General features: G+C 43.4%; 1 protein-coding gene across 5 annotated transcripts in view; it reads right to left on the bottom strand.

Annotated features, from left to right (window-relative positions):
* PLCB4 (phospholipase C beta 4) overlaps positions 1-22,848 on the bottom strand; it is a 1,018,018-nt gene that overhangs the window by 281,803 nt on the left and 713,367 nt on the right. For 2 of the 5 annotated variants that reach the window (XM_085612650.1, XM_085612651.1), the window contains exon 19: positions 1,448-1,534. The exons of the other annotated variants lie outside the window; for them this stretch is intronic. In XM_085612650.1, the coding sequence (XP_085468776.1) occupies positions 1,448-1,534 (87 nt within the window). The remainder of the gene's footprint in view (positions 1-1,447; positions 1,535-22,848) is intronic. 5 annotated transcript variants of the gene reach the window in all.

Genomic DNA, 22,848 nt, shown 5'->3' with positions numbered 1-22,848 from the left:
TTACACTGCGCTTCTGTTATACTATAATTGCAGGTGTTACACAGAGCAGGTAGATGTTCTGCACTGTTACTAGGTGGTCTGCATGTAAACTTAAAGAGGATGTACACAATATAGTTGAGCATTAATGTCTCTATTGACATCAGATACTGATAACAGAAATTAATGTGTTGATTTGGTTGATATTCAGTGTCATGAACTGGTGACTGGTAGAGAAAGAGAAGTCACATAGCAATGATGTACCATGCAGGGAGTCTGCTGAGTACTGCAGCACTCCACTGTCAGGCTATTCTCCATGACTTCTCGAACTGTGACATGTGAATGTGGTGGGGGTGCAGTGTTTTCATGACAGATGCCCCTGTCAAATCTCGCAGCTGAAACGACTTGTCATATCTACGCAGTGATCCCTTTGTCCAGCCATGTCAGCAGGACCAGGTTGTGGATGGAGTCCAGGGGCTGTATTACAGAAGTGGCCCAGGGGCGCAACTGGCATTTGTACCCGCTTTGCGTGCCCTCGGGGCACTTTGGTATTACAGAAGGGAGGGATAGACATTTGTGTGTCCCCTTCTGTAATACTGATAGTGCTGGCACACATAAAGCACCAGCACTATCATCAGAGGGCTTTCCCTCATTTTCATGGGGGCGTGGCCCCTTGCAAATGAGGAAATCCCTTTGCTTCTGCGCCCGCGCCATATTACAGACACAGGCACAGAGACAAAGAAGCTGTAAGGATGCACAATGTTAGTGCGCCCCCTGATGGCAGCCCTCTGAAGGGGAAGCGGATAAAGGGAATACCATGGATCCCCCAGACATTCCCTTGCAGTCGGGTGGAGTCATTCATTGCACCCACCTGCAAGGGGATCTCTAATTCCCCTTAAAAGTGCAGGCGGGTTGCCGACTGCACTGTGAAACACAGAGCGGCTCCAAAGCAGCCGCTCCATTTTTCACATGAATGAGCTGCCCCCTAAAGAAAATGTTCCATATGTATGATATGGCCCCTGGTCTGAATTGATTATGTATGGCCCCAGGCAGTGCCTTTTGTGTAAAGCACAACCGGACAACATAATGTTGTACACAAATGCGGAGGGTTGAGGGAACACTGCACTAGTGTGATTCAAGCACCTGCAAATGCATTTAACATGCCAAAAATACACTCAATGGTACCAAGGTGAGTATGTGGGCTCTATTATACCTACATGGGACACTGAATGGGTATGAAGAGATGCAGGAAAAGGGGATAGGCACTGTCTCCTGCGTGGAAAGGGTTTGCTCTAGTGTATGGCATCATCCCACAAACATGCATTTGACAGTCTATTTGAACATACATTCAGTGTGCGCACCCATAGTGATGTTCAAGCAACACCAAGTGCCACCAAGTGCTACCAAGTGCTGTTAGTGGGGTCATGCACATTTCACACCTCTGTACAATATCATTTGTGATGATACTCACCAAGCATTCACATGTCCATGTAGCCTCCATCCTGCAATTGTACAGCAATCTCTCATCACCTGAAGTTGTAGCTGTGTTGTGTTGCACCTGGGAAATTGGCATACACATGCATGATATCCCCTGGCATTGCAGATGACTTGTACATTGTTGGAATGCCACAGGTGGCGATCGTGGAACAGATGTTCAGAGGTTCATCTTGGCTATGATGCAACACAACATGTGTGCAGTCCAGTGCCTCAGTCACATGTGAGAAATATGCCACAGCAGAGCACTACTGGGAAACATGATGTCTGTTCTGCACTGAGTTTGATATGGTGACAATCTGATGCACGTGATTGTTAATACAAGACAGCACCTGGTGTGGACACTAAGGCTGGTTAACCTGTGAGGTGAACACTGCAATGCTACTGATACTCTGAAAGCAGCCAGTGACCAGGAAATGCAACCCTGCAGGGATGTTTGGCTTGGGAAGGGATAGCAGGAGTAGCTTGACAGCATGCACTAGGTGAAACATAGTGATGACGTTTAGGAGAAACCCCCTAACAGTTTGGAATGTGTTTGAAAGTTTGACCTGCGCTGGGTAGGTATTAGGCAAAATGGGTCAACCAAATCTGGCTGGTGAGTGATTCCACTTTCAAACATGGGCAATATTTATAGAAAGCGTTGTTTGGTTTGGGTCATTTTTTTGTGTGAAATGTGTAGCTCATGACATGCGTCAGTGCCACAACAGAAGTTTATTATGACTTGCTTTTACCTAGTGCTTCATACTGCACTTCTGCCATTTCTGAGCGCATTGCAAATAAACATATTTCTATTACTGAACTTATGGTATTTAAGTAATCGAATGTTGAAAGGCTGCGTCTACCATCTATGGATTTTAACTTATTACATCCAGACCACTGTCTTTGTCATCAGCAAATGTTCAGATCTCGAAACCATCTTAACAGCATTAAATTGTGCACCAGTTCCATAAGTGGAACAAATGGTGTTCTCCATGAACATCACTTATGGGTCGCAGGGGGGACTCCTGGTTTGCTCCTTATGGCTCCCGGCATCACCTTCGTGACCCCTGGATTGAGAGGTGGGACATTCAAATCCAAGAACACAGGGGCGGATCAACATTTATTTTCTGCTCATATTTTTATTTTACTAATAGTGAATATTATTCTACTATTCACTATCAGTGTAATAAAAATGGAGCTCACAACTGAAATGAGATGTTTAGTGGCAGTAAAATTAGTTTAAATTGTATGTTGTGTGTGGCCCACAGGTGAGAGCGTGTTTATGTGAGAAAGAGTATGTGTGTTTGTATGTGTAAGCATGTGTGTGTGTGTGAGTGAAAGTGAGTGACAGGCAGTGAGTGAGACTGTGTGAGGTTGAGTGTTAATAAGTATAAGTAAGTGAGAAGGAGTAATTGACATTGAGAGTGATGCAAGTGAGTGTGTGAGAATGAATAAGAATGAGTGTAAGGGGTGCAAAAGAGTGAGTGATTGAGACTGAATGAGTGTGTAAGTGAGAGAATGAGTGATGAATGTGAGTGTAATCAAGAATGCCATGGGATGCTTGCGAGCTTGTCATTTGCCTTGGCATACTGCAGGTAATTATTGTCTAACAGAGACACCCAGGGCAAAATTCTAGTCCTGGCATACTTACGGCAATTCTTAGCATGACAGACACCTGTTACAGAATATTGGCATTGACACACTGAGGGAATTCGCTGGCATAAAGGGCACAAATCGGAAAATACTGGCACTTCATATTAGAGGTACGTCATGGCATAAGGGGCACTCACGGAAAACACTGGCATACTTAAGAAAATTCTTGGCATGTAGACACCAGTGACAAAATACTGGTACAAGCATTCTGGAGGTAAATATTGGCATAAATGTGGACAACCTGGCATATGGGAGGGAGACAACCATGACAGAATGCTGGCCCTGACATACTGAGGTACTTTTTGACATAAGAGTCACCTACAGTATATGGATGGCATAAATTGCAAAATTCTAGCATGGGCACACTTTATGTCATTTTTTATTTAAAGGTTCACCCATAATAGAATGGGGGCCCTGGCACAATGGAGGTAATGTTTGACAAATGGGGGCACACATAGCATATTTTGAAACAATTTGGGGAAAACACCTGGTAAACATCAGATCTCATTAGCTTGACACACCATAAAATAATTTGAATAGTTAATGTTCCCTTTCAGCACCTATAGCATTTTAGCAATTTTAAGTGAAAATTGTGGTTCAAAACGCACTATTTCCCCCATGCTTTAAAAAAGAAAATCGGGGGAAGAAACCCTCTAGAAGAAGTTTGGCTTACTTGTATCACTCGCTCACTACAATTCAGAGCAAGTACTATGTCCCAGAACTCTCAAACATCAAGTCTGCACCATAACATAGGTTGTATCTAAAATGGACATATGACTTTGTTGTGTTGTAAAACTAATCATGTAGTTTTTATTGAACTTCAGCGATGTCAATTGTTGTGACATTAGGGTCATGTGACATGCCTGCCGGAGAAAAATCAGTGTCAAGGGTCATATGATGTCACTTCCTGCAATGTCATTAAGGTCAAAGAGCATTTGATATCACTTCTGCCACAGTTTGGTGAATCAATGCGCTTACTGTTCCGACTGCCATTCTAAGTGCTTGAGAACAAATAGCCCTATGATGGATTTACTGGGCTGAATGGCAGTAAGTTTTAACATGGAGGGATCTAAGTAGTTGCGTATCTTTGGTTTTGAGAATTAGCAAAGCACCTGGCTTATGTACTCAGGAGTGTGTACTTTTGGTTCCCTTCTCCTTAATCCTTTGGAATTCATTGGAGCCTACAACTTTCTACATATTACTTCCCTCATTTGTCTGACAAAGCAATGAACGGTTGACACCCATTTGGCAACTTTAGATTATGTAACTTTCCAAGTCATAGCAGAACTTCCACAAGTGAGCAATTTTACTTCTGTTTATTTATATACATGCCACTTTAATTTACTCAGTATGTCAGTTTCACACTTAGAATTAGGGCAAGTCAACTCCTGTGCCTTTCATGATTTCTGGCCCTCAGTTCTTAAATAGCCCTTTGGGTATAAATGCAAGTGAGTGTGGGGCTGCCACAGCATCAACCCCTTTTTGAGATATAAGCACACAATCTGAACTCTACTGATTAAACACTAATTTAATCTGCAACCATTCTACATTATATTATAGCAAACAAAGGTTGGTGACAAAGGCCATGAGGAGTCATGAATTATGCTTTTGTGCCAAATTAAAGGGTAGTGAAAGTACATTGGTATGTGGTTACGCCGCCACTTAGTATTCAGATAAACTGAGGAAACAGATATAGAAAAGGAAGCGGAAAAATGTGCCATGAACATTATCACATAAGGCGTTTTCGGCTACCTTTTGCAGTGAAGTTAACAAAGGCTGCGTCAAAAACTGCACATAGCCATGGACGTAATTTGTGGGCAGCCGGTGGTCACAAGTGCTAGCCATGCCGTGCTCATTAGTACCGCAGACACTGCCCTTGGTACTCCATCTCAAAGCAGTAACGAAGGGAGCAGAAGAAACACAATGTAAACTAGGATCTGTAAATAGGGTCCCAGATCCCTGTTTAATCGCTCTTGTTTTACTCTTTGCAAAACTCCTAAGCACAGAAAACAGGAGGCAGTGATGGTGGTAGAGGTGGAACAACAGTGTGATAACAGCAGTGGTAAAAGGTGTGTGATGTCACTTCCGCTATCACTGATATTTTGGTAAATCAACACCCACGCATTAACCACACGTTCTCCGTCTCAAACATTTGTCCTCTTGTGTGAGCTAGCATCAACTGGGGAGGTGGTTGCAAGGTTACTCTACTGAGACTATGAGCCAATGAGAACAAGTATGATGACAGCACAGACATTACAAATATCCATCATCTGGGCACCAACACATAATGACAAACAATCACAACACAGCCCATATAATGATTCTAATACTTCCAAAGAACAACGCATGCTGTTACAACGAAAGTTTTACAACGCGAGTGCATTGACAACGCAGGACATTACAACGCAAGTCTTTACATCGACTTGCACTAGATGGGGTGCTAACATTAAAAAAGTGTAATTTACTATTCCAACTCCAGTCCATGTAACAGTAGGGAAGGTGTTGGGATAGTAAACTACACTATTTTTAATGTTAGCACGCCATCTAGTGCAAGTCGATGTAAAGACTTGCGTTGTAATGTCCTGCATTGTCAATGCACTCGCATTGTAACAGTTTCGTTGTAATGGTAGTGCGTTGTAAAAGTTGCGTTGTTAAGGTTGTTCCCCAACAATAGCACACTTATGCATCCTGCAGAAAAGGATCACTGACAGAATATTGGAAACAAAAACACTGTGTAGACAGATCATCGTGTCAAAAATATTGATGACCAAAATATCCAGAAGGTAAGTGCAAAGAGGTAAGTATAGATTTACTATTCTTAACTCCACATCTACAAACGTTAAAGAAATATATATCAACAAGGTACATATATGTGGAGTCATATATAGTAAAACTTTGCTTACCTATAGAAACTTACCTTCACAATTTTTTTGTCCTCGAAGTTCTTGACACAATATTTTGTTCCACGATATATTTGTTTTCAATATTCTATCTAAATATAACAAAAAAAACTAATGCTCTTCTTTCATTAAATCCTAACCACGTTTTACCCAACCCAAACAGACTTTAATCTCTGAAAATAAGCTTCATGTAGTTAATTGTTTGAAGGGGTTTATATTTAATATTAGAATAAATAACTTCAATTGTTTCCTATGCCTGATCCGGAAAAATAAGTCTGCAAGACTACAAGACTATGGGCCCAATTCAGATTTCGGTGGACAGGTCACTCCATCACAACAGTGATGGATATCCTGTCTGTCGAAATATAAATCCCATAGGATATTATGGGATTTATATTTTGTCACACAGTATATCCGTCACTATTGTGACGGAGTAACCCATTCCCCGAAATCTAAATCAGGCTCTATGTCTTTTATTGCCCTTCCTACAGGCCTATGTAGTAGCTAGTAGACGTCTGCCTCATTAAACTGACACATCCTGCTGAACATTCAGGGGTCTATTACAATATCAGCCGCCTCGGAAACCGGACCAACCGACCTCAGGTCAGCGGTCCAGACAGCCTGATGAGGATGTGACCAAACACTGTTCGGTTGCATTGCAACATTTCCCTATGTAAACCGGCCGTAGTCCATGCTCCCATATAGAAATGGGAGGTGGTGTTGATCCCTGCACCCCGTGGTAAGCACCTCAAGGTGCCTGCAATGGGGTGCAGGGATTAAGAGTGGGGCACTGGCCACCAACTGGAGGACGCAGAGGCAAGGGAGCCCTGCTAGGGGCCCCCATGCTCTCTCTCCGACAGTCTTTCCATGTCGGAAAGCACGGCATGGAAAGCCTGATGGACACCGAGCATCGTATTCCCAAGGGCGGAAAGGCCGCCCTTTGGGATTACGGGCCGGCCTCCAACTGGCCGGTGGGCTTCATGAGTCCATCGGAAGCTAGATGGAACGACCTGCCGGTTTCAATTCCGACCGGCTGAATCAAAATCAGCTGGTCGGAATTGAAACCGACAATGTCGGTCATAAGTCCTCCGACTTAAGGTCGGAGCTCTAACAACCCACATCGTAATTGGCCCCTCAGTGTGAAAGTAGACATGCTGTATACAACATGCAATCCTGTTTGCACTTATTGGGTCAGAAGTCATTGAAGAAGTGTCCAAGTGACAACCTGCTCCTCATTCTATAGTTCTTGCAACCCACTATAGTTTCACATGCAGTAGACACTTGTCACGAGCCTATTGAAGAGTGTTCTACATAATTATGGCATTTTGCTAAACTTTATTGGGTGATTGTTAGCCACTCAAATTTGTTCTCCTTTTAATGGGCATGGCTGCTGCGCCATTACTAGGCCATGGAACTGCTAAAAGTTCATGGCATGTGGTTACAGTACTAGGGTACATGCCTTTTTTACCTGAACGTCAGGAGTGAGACTACCTACTGACAGTCCCTGATAAATCTGCCTAGAATGTCAAGTAATTTTACCCTCCTTTCTGATTGTGTGTGAGGTGTACATGAGAGTACTTGAGTATCTATAAGATGAGGTATTCATATTGAGAACCTACATTTAGCCCCTAAGGTTAAGGGTACTCTACAGGATTTAGTGTTCGTCAGTGTCTGTCGTCTCTCCTCTCACAGCGTGTCCCTCTGTACAGCTCCTTCTATTTGCCCCTCCCTCTAGAATTCACTATGAAGCCAAATAGATCTGTCAGAATTTGGAATTTAATTTAGGACAGTGAATATGGAAGGTAAGACCACTGGTTGCACTGGGAGGGAGTCCAAACATTTTAGAGCAAAGGGTCTTATAATCCGGTCAAACCAACCTCTGAATATGGGTATAGAACAGATGCTGCTAAACAACTGTCCTAAATATAATGCACAGAAGCAGAGTAGCAGTGGTTGAAAGTGGTTGCAAAGGAGAAGTGGCACACACAAAGGCAAATTTACTTCATCCAAATGAGTTCCCCTTAAAAGCTAGCTCTAACTTTCACTTCGATTGGGTCATCTGCCCAAGATCCAGTTATAACTAGACCCCTGCAGCAAAACCAGTTTTTATTGCTGATTTGAAGAAGCTCTGCACATCAGTGTAGAGAAGACAAGGACCAGAAACAATATTCTTTTAATAGTAAGAATGGATCAGTGACACAATATCGATCCAACAAATATTGAAAAACACAAATATCGAGAACAAAAATATCAACTCCATATACATAATTATAAAAATCACTAATATTGAGCACACAACTATCGTTAACAAAAATATTGTTTTTTACATATATCAATAACAAAAATATCGGAAATACAAATATCATTACCTATAAATAAACATGTAACATGTCAAAAATATTGATTACCACAATATCGACTACAAAATTATTGTCATCATAACTAAGAAATTCAATGTTAAAAATATCAAACAGTCTCCATCCCAATACAATGGGGGTAGGATGAGCGTCCGACCACAATCGTATTGGGAAGGAGACTGCCCGACATGTAGTCGATGTTTCCACCCACCTTATTATGATGGCAGTTGGAACCATGACTTTTTCAATTGTGGCTTGTGCCGAGGCCCTTTTCCAGGCCTCAGCACAAGCCACAATTGAAAAAGGCATTTTTATAAACATCCATGCCCCGTGAGCCAGGTACCATCCGGTGCGTGCCACACGGGTCATGGATGTTTGGGGGGCACCACATGTGCCCCCTTGGCCATTGTGGAGGCCCGACGGGGGCCCTGCTAAGGGCCCCCAAAGTCCCATTCCGATTGCCATTACATGGCGGCCCGACCACCATGTACAGGCAGAGGGAAACGGGACTTACAGAGGTGTCTCTGCATGCACTGCCCCCATTGTAGGGATTATGCTCGGACCAACGCTCCGACGGGCTCCTTGAGCCTGTAAAGACGTCGGTCGGTTTCTCCGCCCGCTGCAGTCCGACTGACCACACCATTATGCGGCGTTCAGAAGGCAGCCTTAGATGTCGGAAGGACCGCCACCTACTGCCTGCTGGTGGCAATCCGCCCAACATCATAATAGGGCCCCAAATATCAGCACTTCCATTGTATACAATTATGGTCATCTGAGTTGGGATGGCATGGTGAGAGTCTTTAAATTGTATTGCTAAAGGTTGAGTAATGAGATTGGTGTTGCCATCAAAAACACTTTAGGTGGTGCTTGAGTTGTTGGGAATCTTGGCTTGAAGGTGATGTGGCGTTTTTCCAAAATCTACTCTCTTTATCTTCCACTCACTTTTTGTCTTGTTGGATTGACTTACTTACAAGTCCTTAATTGTATATGCTGAGATACATGAAACGGACTTGCTTTGAAAAACCTGGGGCTATCTAAAACTATTTAGAATTTTGGATTTCTATTGTTATTGCTTTTGATAGCATTCTGTGCAAGCCACAAAAGTAAACGACCTGCTTTTAATTTGAGTCACAAATTCATATTCACTTACTGATATATTTGTTAAGCATTCAGGTTCAGTTATATTGGTGTTTATTTGTACGTATGGGTCACATAGCCTTTGCTGTCTTTCTAAAATATTTTCAGAACATGCCTAAACGCAAAACATGTCAGCACATGGTCTTTGCATGGTTTTCACTTTTTAAAGCTACTGAAAGTTGCTTCTGATCCTCAGTTATCCACTGATGTGCAATTTACTTGGGAGCTTTGTTTTTTACCTTTTTAATTCCAGTCAAATTTCCTTTTTCTTGAGTAGTCTAAAGCACCCTCTTTTTCAGGATGAGCAAAGATGTTGCCACCCCCTGATAAATGACAATGATGTCAGGTGATGGGAATTTTCAGACTGGGAAAAATAACATGTATGGTAGCTGATACAAATTAGCTCAAAGGCATATCGCGGGTCAGAGTGTCAACTGCTGCTTTGAAATGGCTATCTATTCACTTCTATTGGATAAATGAGGAACTATCCAGAATTAACACCCTGGTGGCACATTTCTGCAAACGTTAATGTTCCATTGGGTCGTCTGTCAAATGAATGCAGACTAATCAGACAAATTAATCAACATTTGCTAAGCATCACCTTACAATCAATCTTATGTGTTATCAACTGATACCCTCACAAGTTTAAATAATTAGAACCAGCTCCTAGGCTCATCTCTACTGCCTGAGAAAGATAACAGACAAAAAATGTCAGGCTCTTGAGGCTTCAACTTAACACAATTAAAAGATATGTCAGAAATAATTGACATGCATCTACAAAAATACCATCTGTTGTCTGCATCCCTTTAATAGCGCTAGGATTGTGTGTAGGCCTCAAATATGTTGTTATGTTATCCGCCATTTGTAGCGCGCACGGATACTCGAAAGTGTCCCGGCGCAAAAGCCAGTTCAGAGGAGACAGGGAGGTGTGGACCGTGGCTGGATGATTAGTTAAAAAGCAAGGTTTTTAGCTGCTTCTTAAACAGCCTAAGGCCATGGATGTTCCGAAGCTCGAAGGGCAGAGTATTCCAGGCCTTGGTCGCCATGACAGAGAGGGAGCTACCTCCCATTCTAATGAGGCGGTAGCAAGGAATAACAGCAAGGCATTGCCCCGCGGAGCGGAGATGTCTGTGTGGCACATAGAAATCAAAGCGTCTCCTGAGATACATGGGCCTGATTTGTAGAGGGAACCGTGGGTGATGGTAAGAGCCTTAAACAAAACCTGCTGGCCCACCGGGAGCCAATGCAAATCCCGGAGAGATTGCTTAGTGCTGGACCTACCAGGAATACCCAGTAGTGTTCTAGCGGCCGCATTCTGAATGGTCTGTAGCATTTTTAGCTGGTAACCAGGAAGACCGATGTAAAGGACATTGGCATAGTCTAAACGCGAGAGAATGAGAGCTCGAATCACCATTTCTTTAGCCGCTTTAGAGAGTAGTGGTAGAAATTTCTTAAGGAGTTTCAATGTGCCGAAGCACACTCCAGCCAATTTTTTAATCTGCGGTAGGAATCTGAGGTCCTCACTGAACCAGACCCCCAACTTTTTTACTGGGCTTCCCATAGACTGAGTCATAGGGTAACCCTCAGGCCAAAGGTCATCCCTAAAATGCAGGAGGAAAGACCCATAGAGGAGTACCTCAGACTTATCCTCATTGCATTTGAGTTGGGCCAGGGCTAACCATTTAAAAACTGCAGCCAGACAGTTTTTTGCTAAATCAGGGGATGAATCATTTTTCTTCCACGTGAAGAGAAGCTGGGTATCATCAGCATACGCTATGATTTTAGCACCCAGCTCTTCCGCCAGATAGATTAGCGGCGTCACATAAACGTTTAAAAGAAGAGGGCTCAAGGTTGGGCCCTGAGGGATGCCCGAGGTCAGGCTTCTCGGTGTGGAAGAGAATGGAGGCAGCCACACTTGCTGTGTTCTATTTGCCAAGAAGGATTCGATCCAATCCCACGCCAAGCCAGAAATTCCGATATTGGACAAGCGGGCTAGGAGTTGGCGATGCGGTACCGTGTCGAACGCGGCAGAGAGGTCCAATAAAACCAGGGCCGCTCTGCTGCCGGAATCAAGGCACTCTCTGATAGCCTCCGCCATCTCAACCAGGGCCGTCTCAGTACTATATGAGGCCCTGAAGCCTGACTGGGCTGGATGGAGGGGGCCAGAAGCCTCTACATACTCAGAGTGCTGTTTATGGACTGCCTTCTCACACACCTTCGCCACGGCCGGGAGAAGTGAGATCGGTCAGTAGCTAGCCAAAGTGGTGGGGTTTAAAGATGTTTTTTTTAGCAGGGGGAGGAGTTTTGCCTGTTTCCACTCTGTTGGAACCGTGGCGTTTTGAAGCGACAGATTAATGATATTGTTTACTTCAGGATTAACTACCTCCGCCACTGCTGCCAACTGCCTGGCTAGGCAGGGATCAGCTGGGGAACCTGATTTAAGAGACTTAAGAATGGCCAAAGTGTCTGGCAGCGGAATAGGAGTAAACACTGTCAGAAGAAACCGGGCCGGACCTAAATCTGAAACTGCCCGAAGCGGATGTTCCGCCGCCTGCATCTGGAGAGCAGACCCAAAGCTATCCTGGATTGTTTAGATTTTATCTATAAAAAAGCCAGATAACTGCTCACACCGGGCGTTAGAGGCGGGATTGACCCGACGTTCTACGCATGGCTTCAGGAAACTCTGAACAAATGCAAAGATTTCCTTAAGAGTTATTTTTAGATAGGGCAATGCGCTCCGCATAAAAATGGCCTTTAGCCTTCTTGACGTCAGCATAGTAGCTGTTCTGACACTTCCTGAGAGCAATTTTGGCCAACGGGCAGTAAGCTTGTCTCCAACTACGTTCCAGCTTTTTGCATGATTTTTTTAGTTCTTTAAGTTTGTTGGAAAACCAGGGTTTGGACGGGGTGATTTCTGGTCTCTTATGGACCAGAGGTGTGGAAAAATGTTCCACTGCTCTCGAAATCCAGTTATTGAAACCCCCTACAGCTTCCAACAGAACCCCAGAAGCAACAGGACGAGTATCAGTCAGTCCTCGTAGTCAGAAAAGAGGGCTTAATGGTCCAGGAGAATTGGATTAGAAAATGATCGGACCAGAGAACAGGAAGAGGTTCCTGTACAGCTATGGGAAAGTTGGAGCAGACTATGTCAAGGGTATGCCCTCCGCTGTGTGTTGGAGAATTAATCCATTGAGTCAGGAGGGCGAGATCTAGGGAGTCATTCAGTTCTCTTATATCAGATGCCTCCACACAATCCAGATGAATATTGAGGTCCCCTAGAAGTAGATAATTAGAGTAATGCAGGGCTCCAGGCACAATGGCTTCGTCTAAGGCTTTCAAGAAGGAACTAGAGGGACCGGGAGGGCGATATAACAACGTGGCCCCTAATAAAAAGTGCGGGAGAAGTCTAAAACTTCCCCCTCCGTGATGTCATGTGACTCTGCCTGCGTAAAAATCCAGTTTTCCTTAAATACTACCACAAACCCTCCTCCTCTACCTGTTTTATGGTCAACCCTGATTATTTTGTACCCAGCAGGGATGGCCATTGCGATAACAGGAGCCGAAAACTCGTTGAGCCATGTCTCAGATATAAAAAGCAAATCTAATTGACTATCCACCAGCCTTCGGCACGCCAGTGGCGCGTCCGCGCAGCGCACATAATTTATGCTGAAATGCCCCCGACAACAAGAGCGCGCCCAGAGCAAGATGGCGGCCTAGGTTGTCCCACTGGGAATCTGGGAGTTGCGTGAGGCCTGTGTGGAAGTAGGCGATTGTTTTTGATTAAATTAAGAGGATATAGCAATATTGCAAATCAGTAGCAGCAACAGTTTTTTTTAAAAGCACAGTGGCCGCACTTTGCGAAATGAAATTCAAAATCAAAATACGGTAGCAGCAGCAATTTTTAAAAAACACATAAGCACCAATAACAGCTAGAATTAGGGTCGCACACACTCTGAGCCAGAAGAAGCCGCAACCTAACACCACCTCTCTCCTAAGGCCTATGTACAATTGTTCTACATTATCTAGCACTTCCTTGTACCCACGATAGCTTTGAATACGCTATATATATTTTCCCTCTCAACAAGTGGTGGCTGGCAGGGAACGGTGGCAGGGAGAGCGGGGGTGGGGTTGAATTTTTTTTAGGGAAAAACCAAAGACTTACCTGATCATTGAAGATCCCCAACCAGCCTCGCCTCCGTCCTCTGCTCTTCCCTGATCCCGGCAGAACCCATGCTTCCAGACTCCTCTAAGCCAATCGTGACGCTGCTGTCACTATGACAGCAGCATCATGATTGGTCTGAGCGCCGTGGTTCAACGCTCAGTCAGGGAGTAGGAGCCTGTGCATGTTCTCAACCCAGGCTGTGTATTACAGCCCGGTGGAAAACATGCTAAGTGCACATGACGGCCTGCCAAACGGTCATGCGCACTTAGAAGCACCATCCACTCCTCCCTCTGAAAGGAGAGCCCCACCCTAACCTGACTCCAGTACGTTATATTAAAAATAAAATGATAATAATGTTCAGTTATTATCATTTTATTTCACCGTCTTAGCGGAGGAGCTGCTGCTGCTCTTAACCAGCAGTTAAGACTTCCCTACAGACAGCTTTAGCTGTCTGATGAGACTTCATGTTGACACAAAACACTAGAGGTGGGCAAACAACAAACTAACAGGGACAGCCATGTCAGAGCTGAGTCAATGGTCTGGCTTACTCTAAGGGCCCATACACGAGCCGAGCCCTGAACATTTCTGCCATGTAAATAGTGCTACAAACATCAAATAAAACTATGACAAATTCTGTTCTAAATTGAAAAAGAGTACATCTTTAACATGCAGGAGTGTTTCATTTTAGCCCATCACTGCTTTGAAAGGCACTGATAGTTTTTAGACATGAACTTAGAAACATTCATGCCCCGCCCCTGCTACATAGTTTGCAGATTTTAGCACAAAAAACAATTCTACATTGAACAGGTCAAATGTTATTAATAACATAGCGACATCTGATGAATGCCTACCATTCTATTGTTTATTGCTGTATTTGGGTTTTAAACTGGTATTAATGAGGCAAAGGGTTTGTCCAGACAGTGTTAGTGTGCGCAAAAATGACAAAAAAAAGGAAGTAATACTATCGCAAAATGTTCTGCATTAGTTCGCACAATGTGCCTTTTCTTACCGCATAATTTAGTCAACCCTACGCAGGCGCGCAACACCCATTGGACTCAAAGGGCTTCAGCCCCCACCGTCGTGTGTCGCAGCCCGGGATGAGACACCTTCCCGGGCAAAAAAGCAGCCGCACCCGAGCACTTCACAGGTCTTTAAAAGACCATTTGCATGTTAATGAGGCCTTGCTGTTGTTTCACCCCTTCTAAGAGCCCCTGCAGTTCCACTCTGCCTATTGCTTAAAGTTCAGCCCCCCCCCCGAAATTTTTGCTCAGCCCCCCCCCCCCCGAAATTTGGCTCTAGTTGCGCCTCTGACCCTACGGCATAATTTGGTCCTCCCCTGCCAAAGAATTCCTGTCGCCCTCCTTTATGCCAGCCGCGATCCGTGCAGGTAACATCGGTGGGGACTGTGTAAGGGGGGATTCCGAGGGACGATGCCGAGGGAAAATTAAATAAATAATAAATGTTCCCTCTGCATCGTCCCTCGGAATCCCCCCTTACACGGCCCCACCGCCTCGCCGCTGTTTCCTGCACGGACCAGGGCTGCTGTATGCGGCCTAGAATCTTATTATAGATGGAGCAACCTTATATAGTCTATTAAATTAATCACAAGAGATATTTTTACACAGAGTACACCCTGAACTCATGTATTTGGAGCTGCATTCTCATGTGATAATGAAAAAAGGAGGCTTTGTGAAAATAAAAATATTCACCTAGGATCACACAGTTAAGCAAAAAGCCAGGATTGGCCACCAGGTTTTCTAGTTTCAGAATGTGCATTCCAGCCACTTGATAGCTATCCTGCTCTCCTGTTTTACATAAAAAAAATAATGCTTTGTCTCTAATGCTCAACATTTGACATTGGATTGTTTTTTTGGGCTCGGGGTTCAAAGAGGACCTCTAGCTAAGTCTAGAGCCAGAATTTGTCTCGAGCTTTCAGTGGCTCGCACACTACACCTAACATACACATAAAGAGCAGAAATGGGCAGCTCCTTTCAGCTATTGGCTTGCTATGTCAAGACCTTCTCAACGATTGGCTCCGAGGGCTGTGCGTTACATTTTGTATAATTTTGTGGAAGTTTACATGGATATGTTAATTTGTGACAAGATTAAAGAAGTGGTTCTCAGTGAATGTATGTTTTATATGGTACAACTTAAATTCAGGCCACAAGCTATGCCTACACAAAGTATCACAGTTGGGTATTTCATCACATAAAACGATGCTTTCATTCACAGACAATTGGCATAAACAATAGGGGTGGGCGGAATTTGCGGAATTAACCTTCGCAAATTATCGCGAGAATGTTTAAAATTATCGCAAACAAGCAGAAATATCGCGAAGATGCGGAAGTTTTTTTCCGGCATGTTCGCGAGATTTTCTGCATGGTTGCGGGTCGCCAACTTACCCATGTGGTTGCTTGCGGGCGCGGCCATCTTGTTTTGAGTTGTTCTCGCGGTGCATGATCGCGAGAAGAAAGACGTGATCGCGCGACGCATGACGTCACTGCGGGCGCGAACTGTCGCGAGACAGCGCAAATGGCTAAAAACAATACAACATCTCATGGAGAACGCGACCGGATCAAGAAAACTTGTCGGCGAACGCAGGGATTCAGGTAAGGCGATCGCGCGCGCGCGAGAATGTATCATTTTACAGCGCGAGCAAGAAACAAATTATCGCCAAGCTGCGGAAACCGGAATTTTTGACATTTTCGCGCTCTCCGCGGAACGCAAAAATGTCAAATTATCGCAATTTCCGCGAACGGAACGAAATTTTTGCCCAGGCCTAATAAACAACAGCTTTCGGATAAAAATGACCGGGCGCCACCCAGAGGCGTACTAAGGAACTTCAGCAGCAGGTCAGGCTGCTTTCATGTACCACATACCACAGCTCTTTCTGGACATATGTATTTGCCACCTTATCACAGGGTGAAGCGATGTCCCATATATCCGTGTTCTTGTTCTTTCACTGGCACTCTGTAACAAAACCCAAGCATTTTTTCTCTGTCTGTGGAGGACCTACATTGTACATTTACAGTCGACAGAACAACATTTCCTGCACTTCCGGGAGTCATAAAAAATACTACAGAAAAATAGGTGGGCAATCGGATTTAACATCCCCGTGGCAGGCATAGTGCCCTCGTTAGAGTGAAACACCTTTCCTTCACTCCTTGAGAGTCAGGGAGCAGACACTGCTACGGAGTCCCTCCTGTGTAAGACCAGTTCAGTAATGATTGTATTTGGGACAGAAATGTCCATGATTTCAGAATGATTTACTGGTACATGCATCAAAAATGCAATTTGCGATTCCTTATTAGCGAAAAATAAGGATTAGCTAATAAGGAATTGCAAAGGCCTATGCATGTAGGAATCGCTAAAAAAAATAGCGATTCCTACAAATTCAGACTCACAAATTGCGAGTCGCAATTAAGGAATGGCTTTCCATTCATTCCTATGGGCCTACCGGCCAATAGGAATGAGTGGGAATTGCATGCGCAATTTGCGAGTACTCATTAGTTATGCGCCAATTGCGCATGCAATTTCAAAGGAGAAAGGGTGTCAAAAGGCCACCCTGTTGCACCCCTGAAATTGTAATGTGCACCCATGTTGCTCACACACATGCCCCAAGGGCATGTGTGTGTAACATGTAACTGTGAAAAATGCACTTTGGTGCATTTTGTTAAGTTTTTGTAAATTACAGACCTGGTATATTTTTCTGTAATTTGCGACCCCTGATAGCGAAATCGCTATTTAAAATTGCTTCTAGTATTGCATTTAAGGAATCGCAATTTGCGATTCCTTAAATGCAATCGCAATTTGCGATTTTTGCATTTGGGATGATGCATCCCAAATGCAAAAATACCGGTCGCAAAGGGGCAGATTCTGAGAATCTGCCCGTTTGCGACCTGTTTTTAGTTTGATGCATGGGGCCATTTGTTCTTTAATGGGGCTAGTAATGGAAATGCTGTAAAGTTTAGTTTTTCACGGTGGGTGACTGAGAATGAGATTTTTGCCGCTGGGTAGTTACATTTTTAAAGTGTGTACACTCTTAACATGCGTAGAGTGGGCTTTGGTCCGAGTACAATCCAGTGGTCGAAGTGTGTGTGTTTGTGGGGGGGGGAGTGAGTCAGAGGGACAAAACCTGGCCATGCTTTTTTAATTTTAGAAAACCAGTTCCCCTACTTTGTGTGGAAAAACTAAACGTCCCAGGACGGTTAATTCGGACGGCTGAAATCCTTCAGATGAAGTGGATGGGAGGGAGTCTCTCTTGTGCTGTGACATCGAGTGAGGTGAAGACAGGTAAACAAACCTTCCCACCAGGGTGCCTGCTTCCCTGAAAGAAATGCAAATGTGCACAACTGGCCCATCTGCAAGTATAAAGAATGCGTGGAAGACGGTATTGGCTTTAATGGATGGAATCACATGGAGCTTCCTGATGACACTCATTTATTCTTTTTGAAAGGTGTCAGGGAGCTACCAGCTAAGCTGTGAAGTGTGTGCTTTTAAAGGACCATTGTAAAAAAACAATTGCACTACATGCAGTCTGGGTAAAAATAAAATCTATATTTTGGAAGCTCTTTATCTTAATCATTTTTGCTAATTTTGTAGAAGCATTTCTTATACTGCGTGTAATGCAAGTTTAAAATAATGACTTACAAGTTCACAGTGCTAGCTGTCACAGACTAGGACCTTGTAACACTAAACATACACAAGTCACGTTTCGCCACTGCACCAACCAGGATTACATTCTGTGGCTCTCTGGTGCAGTGCATTAACTAATAGAGGTTTCATAATGTACTCTAGTGCATTTCCCACTGATTAATATAACTTGCATTTCATTTTCATTTAAACTGTGCATTATTTTATTTGCAGTTATCTGAAGGTGAAAGATTGAAAAAAGTAATGGAATATTTAGATTTTGTTAGCCACGCCTTTGACCATGCCCCCATGCACACTCACCCCAGCTCCATTGCACAGAGCCTCACAGATACCATACTTTTTTTAATGGACTTCGACCACTGGCACAACCACATTGATATGTACACAAAATGAGCTCCTCGAGAATTTAGCAATTTATAGAGATATGTGATGTATCCCTCCCAACCCTACTCAGTACAAGTGTTGGGAATAAAAAAAAGGTAACTGATTGTCCTCACACACCACCAGGTGTCACGCTTCATCATAGGACAATCCTTGCTCTCCAAAACCTCCGTTTGATGGGGAGCGGGTCTACACCTGGAGTCAGGGAGGCACTTCAAATTAAGAATGGATCTGTAATATAAGTGTGTTAAAAATCAATGTGGCATCCTAAAACTGTTTATTCGCTAGACATGACACTTGGTGATTAAAACCAATTGTGGAGATAAGGGCAATTAGTAACTCATCACCACTGTAACCATCAACATGTTTCTACCTTGTGGCTCAATTGAGTCCGTGGCGTTCATCAGGACAGGAATATGGAATTCTAATGAGGAAATGTGCTTTGCCTCCAAACTAGAGTGACCTGTGTCTACCTCTTAACTAATCTCGCTTTCCAATTCCCCAATGATGAGTTTTCTATGCCACATGGAAGGACACAGGGACCCCTGTAGTCACACTTTCGTCAAGGTGCAGACGCATCTAGGCTAGCCGTAAGGGACGCGAGTTCCTCCTCCAAATTTGACGTCTCGTTGGCTTGGGTGAATGAACTAGAATGCCAACCCTTTGCAGTATCTTTCCTGTGACGAAGATGCTCTCAATGTGCAGCAACTAAGACGCTTTGTTGTCTGTTCAGTGATGGGCACACTACATTACGCCTCTTCTGTGATTGCCGGTCCGCCCATTCAGTGATGGGCACACTCCTTGGAGGAAATTCACATAGTGCGACGGTACGACAATTCAGTGACAGGCACACTCTTTGGAGACAATTCATGAAGTGCGACTTCTGTGTGCTCGTCTGTATTGTCATATCCACGTTCCTATGAATAAAGTCCTGACGCTTTCTCCAGTCTGTTCAGTGATGGGCAATATTGGTTGATGAGTCAGGAAATCATCAGCATCCTCTTGCCTCTCAGTAACTGGTAGCTTCTTTTATCATACCATTTCTCATCCTGTTTTTTACTATTGGGACCATAGGTATGTCTTCATAAACCTACTTACTTACTTGTAGTTGTACCTGGAGACTATAATAAGTCCACAAGGAAGGTGGATAGAGGTACTGTATAACCTAATGTTATGGTAAAATGTGAATCAATATTGAGTGTAGTAACTTTTTTACTTCTGGGAGTCTTCATTATCTCTTTCTTTTCTCTTTCTTCTTCTTTTCTCTTTTTCGCGTTTTATTTTCCTTTCAGTGGGGTCAATAGTCCCTCTATATGATTTCCCTTTTTGCACACCTCGCACAAAGATCTGTTTCAACCTTTTCTGTCACAATGCAAAATGTTCCTGCACCTCCCTTCTTTCTCAGAAATCCTGGGGAACCACCCATCAAGTGGAAGAAATGGAAAACAGTGTTTGAAAGATATGCAACGGTATGTGGAGCTTCCCTTAATGCTGAACGGAGGTCATCTCTTCTCCTTCATTGTTTGGAGTTTGAGGGGCAAGAAATATTTAATCACTTGCCAGCACTTCATGTTGCTGAGTCAGAGGACTTAAATGAATATGAAATGAAGAAATTGGACACATTTATTTTGCTGAAATAATAGTATAATAAATAAATTTTATGAGTAAACAAATATATACATATATATATATATATATATATATATATATATATATATATATATATATATATATATATATATATATATATATATATATATATATATATATATATATATATTGGAGATGGTTTAAGCAGCTAGGCAGGCTGCTCCTGGTGGGGCTGGTGTAGGAGCTGGTACATGGCTTCTTAGTAGTCTCTGGGTTTCTGTACAATCCATAAGTACGCTTGGGTCCAGGTCCGCTCGTCGCCAAAATTATGTTGTGCTCTGTACATGAAGTCCACCTGTTACAGTTATCAAAATTGTGGGTAATGCTGTTATGGTTGATGGTGGGCATTGGTGGAATCTCAACAGAGTAGTTAAGGTTCGTGATTGTACTACTGTTTCTCTTTCAAGAAGGAGTTCGCCTCCTTGTCTTAATCATCTTCCTTCGAGGAAAAGCTCTAGAAATATTGTTAAACCGGCCAGGTACAGGTCATAAGAATGTTTTGATCATTGCTAATTTTTTTTACATTTTATTTATTTGTGTTAATTGTTTTTTTGTATTTTATTTTATTATTTGTGAGAAGAGAAGATGTGTTGTACTCTATGTTATGCTTCAGCTTACTTAATGTACTTTACTGCAACCTGTCTGGTGTTGTGATGATCTAGAATGTTTATGGTTGCCTAGTAATAACATGTTGTGGACATTCTTGCTGGAGCTGTTGGCAGAGCAAGACCTGTCTCTGCTGTCCATGTAGCTAATAAACTACCAACTTACTCAATCTGCATCTGCTTCCTTACTACAAAATATATACATATGAAGGGGCCCAGAGGAAGATCAGTGTCAATTTATAGCAAAGACTCACAAATTGAGCACTCCTCAGCGTTCCAGTACGGCACCCTATACTAATAGGGGTCATCATAGTAAGCCGCTACCAAGCAACACTCACCCGGTTCTACAGCATTCTGGGAGCTGTAGTTGTGGCAGAACTACAGTAGATGTGCAAACATGTGACCTACGGTTAGCGGATTCCCGCCAATGGTAGTGACTCTGGACACTCATAGGTGGGGGTGGAGTTACTCTTTGCAAACAGCAGCATCTGAGGAAGGCCGTAAGGCTGAAATGCATTATGCTTATGCTGTCACGTAATAAAGATCTTCCAACGTTCTCCCCCGAGTGGCCTCCGCCTGTTCCCATCATGAGTGGGCTTTTGTATATATATATATATATATATATATATATATATACATATATATATATATATTACCTACTGGCGACCACGTTTCCATAGGAAATCCGCAACATTCTATTTTGAATAACTTTGGCGCCGGTCGACGAATCCTCGCGAATTTTTCAAAATAGGTGGGGCGCTACGCTCCGCTCCTTCCCTGAAAGTCTCGGGGGGATTCGTCAAGCGGGGGCTGAGATAAAAGGGGGGTCCCAAAACGCGTTTTTCCCATGCATTTTTCCATAGGACCTTTAGACAGGGCTACAGCCCGAACGGCTGAACAGAATTACTAGAAATTTGGCAGAGAGGTAGTCCTCAGGTCAAGGAAGTGCCTTTTGCAGGTTTGGTGTAAATCTGTTCAGTAGATTCTGAGAAAATAGCCTTTAAATCAATATATATATCTGAGCCAGCTTACGGTGCGCTTACGGTACGCTTACCGTACGCGTACGGTGGCGTGCGCGAGCGCGATTCTGATTGGCTCTTAGATCTTAGTAAACATTCGAATCGGTCGAAACCAGGAAGCGGCGGCCGCCATTTCGTGTGTTTCACTCAGAAAAAAAAGAGTGATAACAAGAAAAGGGGGCAAGGAGGAGAGTTACAGACCCCCTAACATTTGTAAGGGGGTCAAAGAAGGACAGAAAAGTACAAAGAAAACATTTATTGATTTTAAAAAAAATCGCGGGGTACGCGTACGGTAAGCGTACGGTAAAAAAAAAATAAAAAAAGAAATGAAAATCAGATTTAAGTGTTTAGATATTAGGGGGCTCTATAAAGAGCCGTTGTGTTTATGAAGTGATTTTTAGTGGTACCTACAAGTAAGTACCGATGCAGAGTCTAAGGTTCAAGAGGAAGACTCTGTTCCCTTCATCATTGAAGTGCACACCATCTCCTCTATAAATGTCTTGCATGTCATAACGCAAGTTGTTGTGGTAAATGGAACCCATACCATAGTCACGGAGGAAAGCAGAAACAGATTTGTTGACGTGCTTTCTTGCTTTGTCAATCTGCGGACAGAAATGATTGGACCAGTTCCATTTTTGCCTTTGGCATATGTTAGAAAACACAAAGGCAGTTTTAGGGAAAAGTGAAAACAGTTGTGCAAAGGTGTCCTTCATAAGCATTTCCAGACCTACCCCAGTCAAAGTGCCTAGGTCATTGCCACCACAGTGCACTATTATGAGGTCAGGGTGTTGGATGTGCATGAAGGATTTCACCAATGGCATCAATTGGTGCCACTTTAACCATCTCTGACCAATCCATTTAATGTCTACATTTGGCAAAGCA

The sequence above is a fragment of the Triturus cristatus genome, chromosome 6 (assembly GCF_964204655.1).
Source record: "Triturus cristatus chromosome 6, aTriCri1.1, whole genome shotgun sequence".
Lineage (NCBI taxonomy): Eukaryota > Metazoa > Chordata > Amphibia > Caudata > Salamandridae > Triturus > Triturus cristatus.
This window is presented reverse-complemented; position numbering and strand designations above follow the sequence as displayed.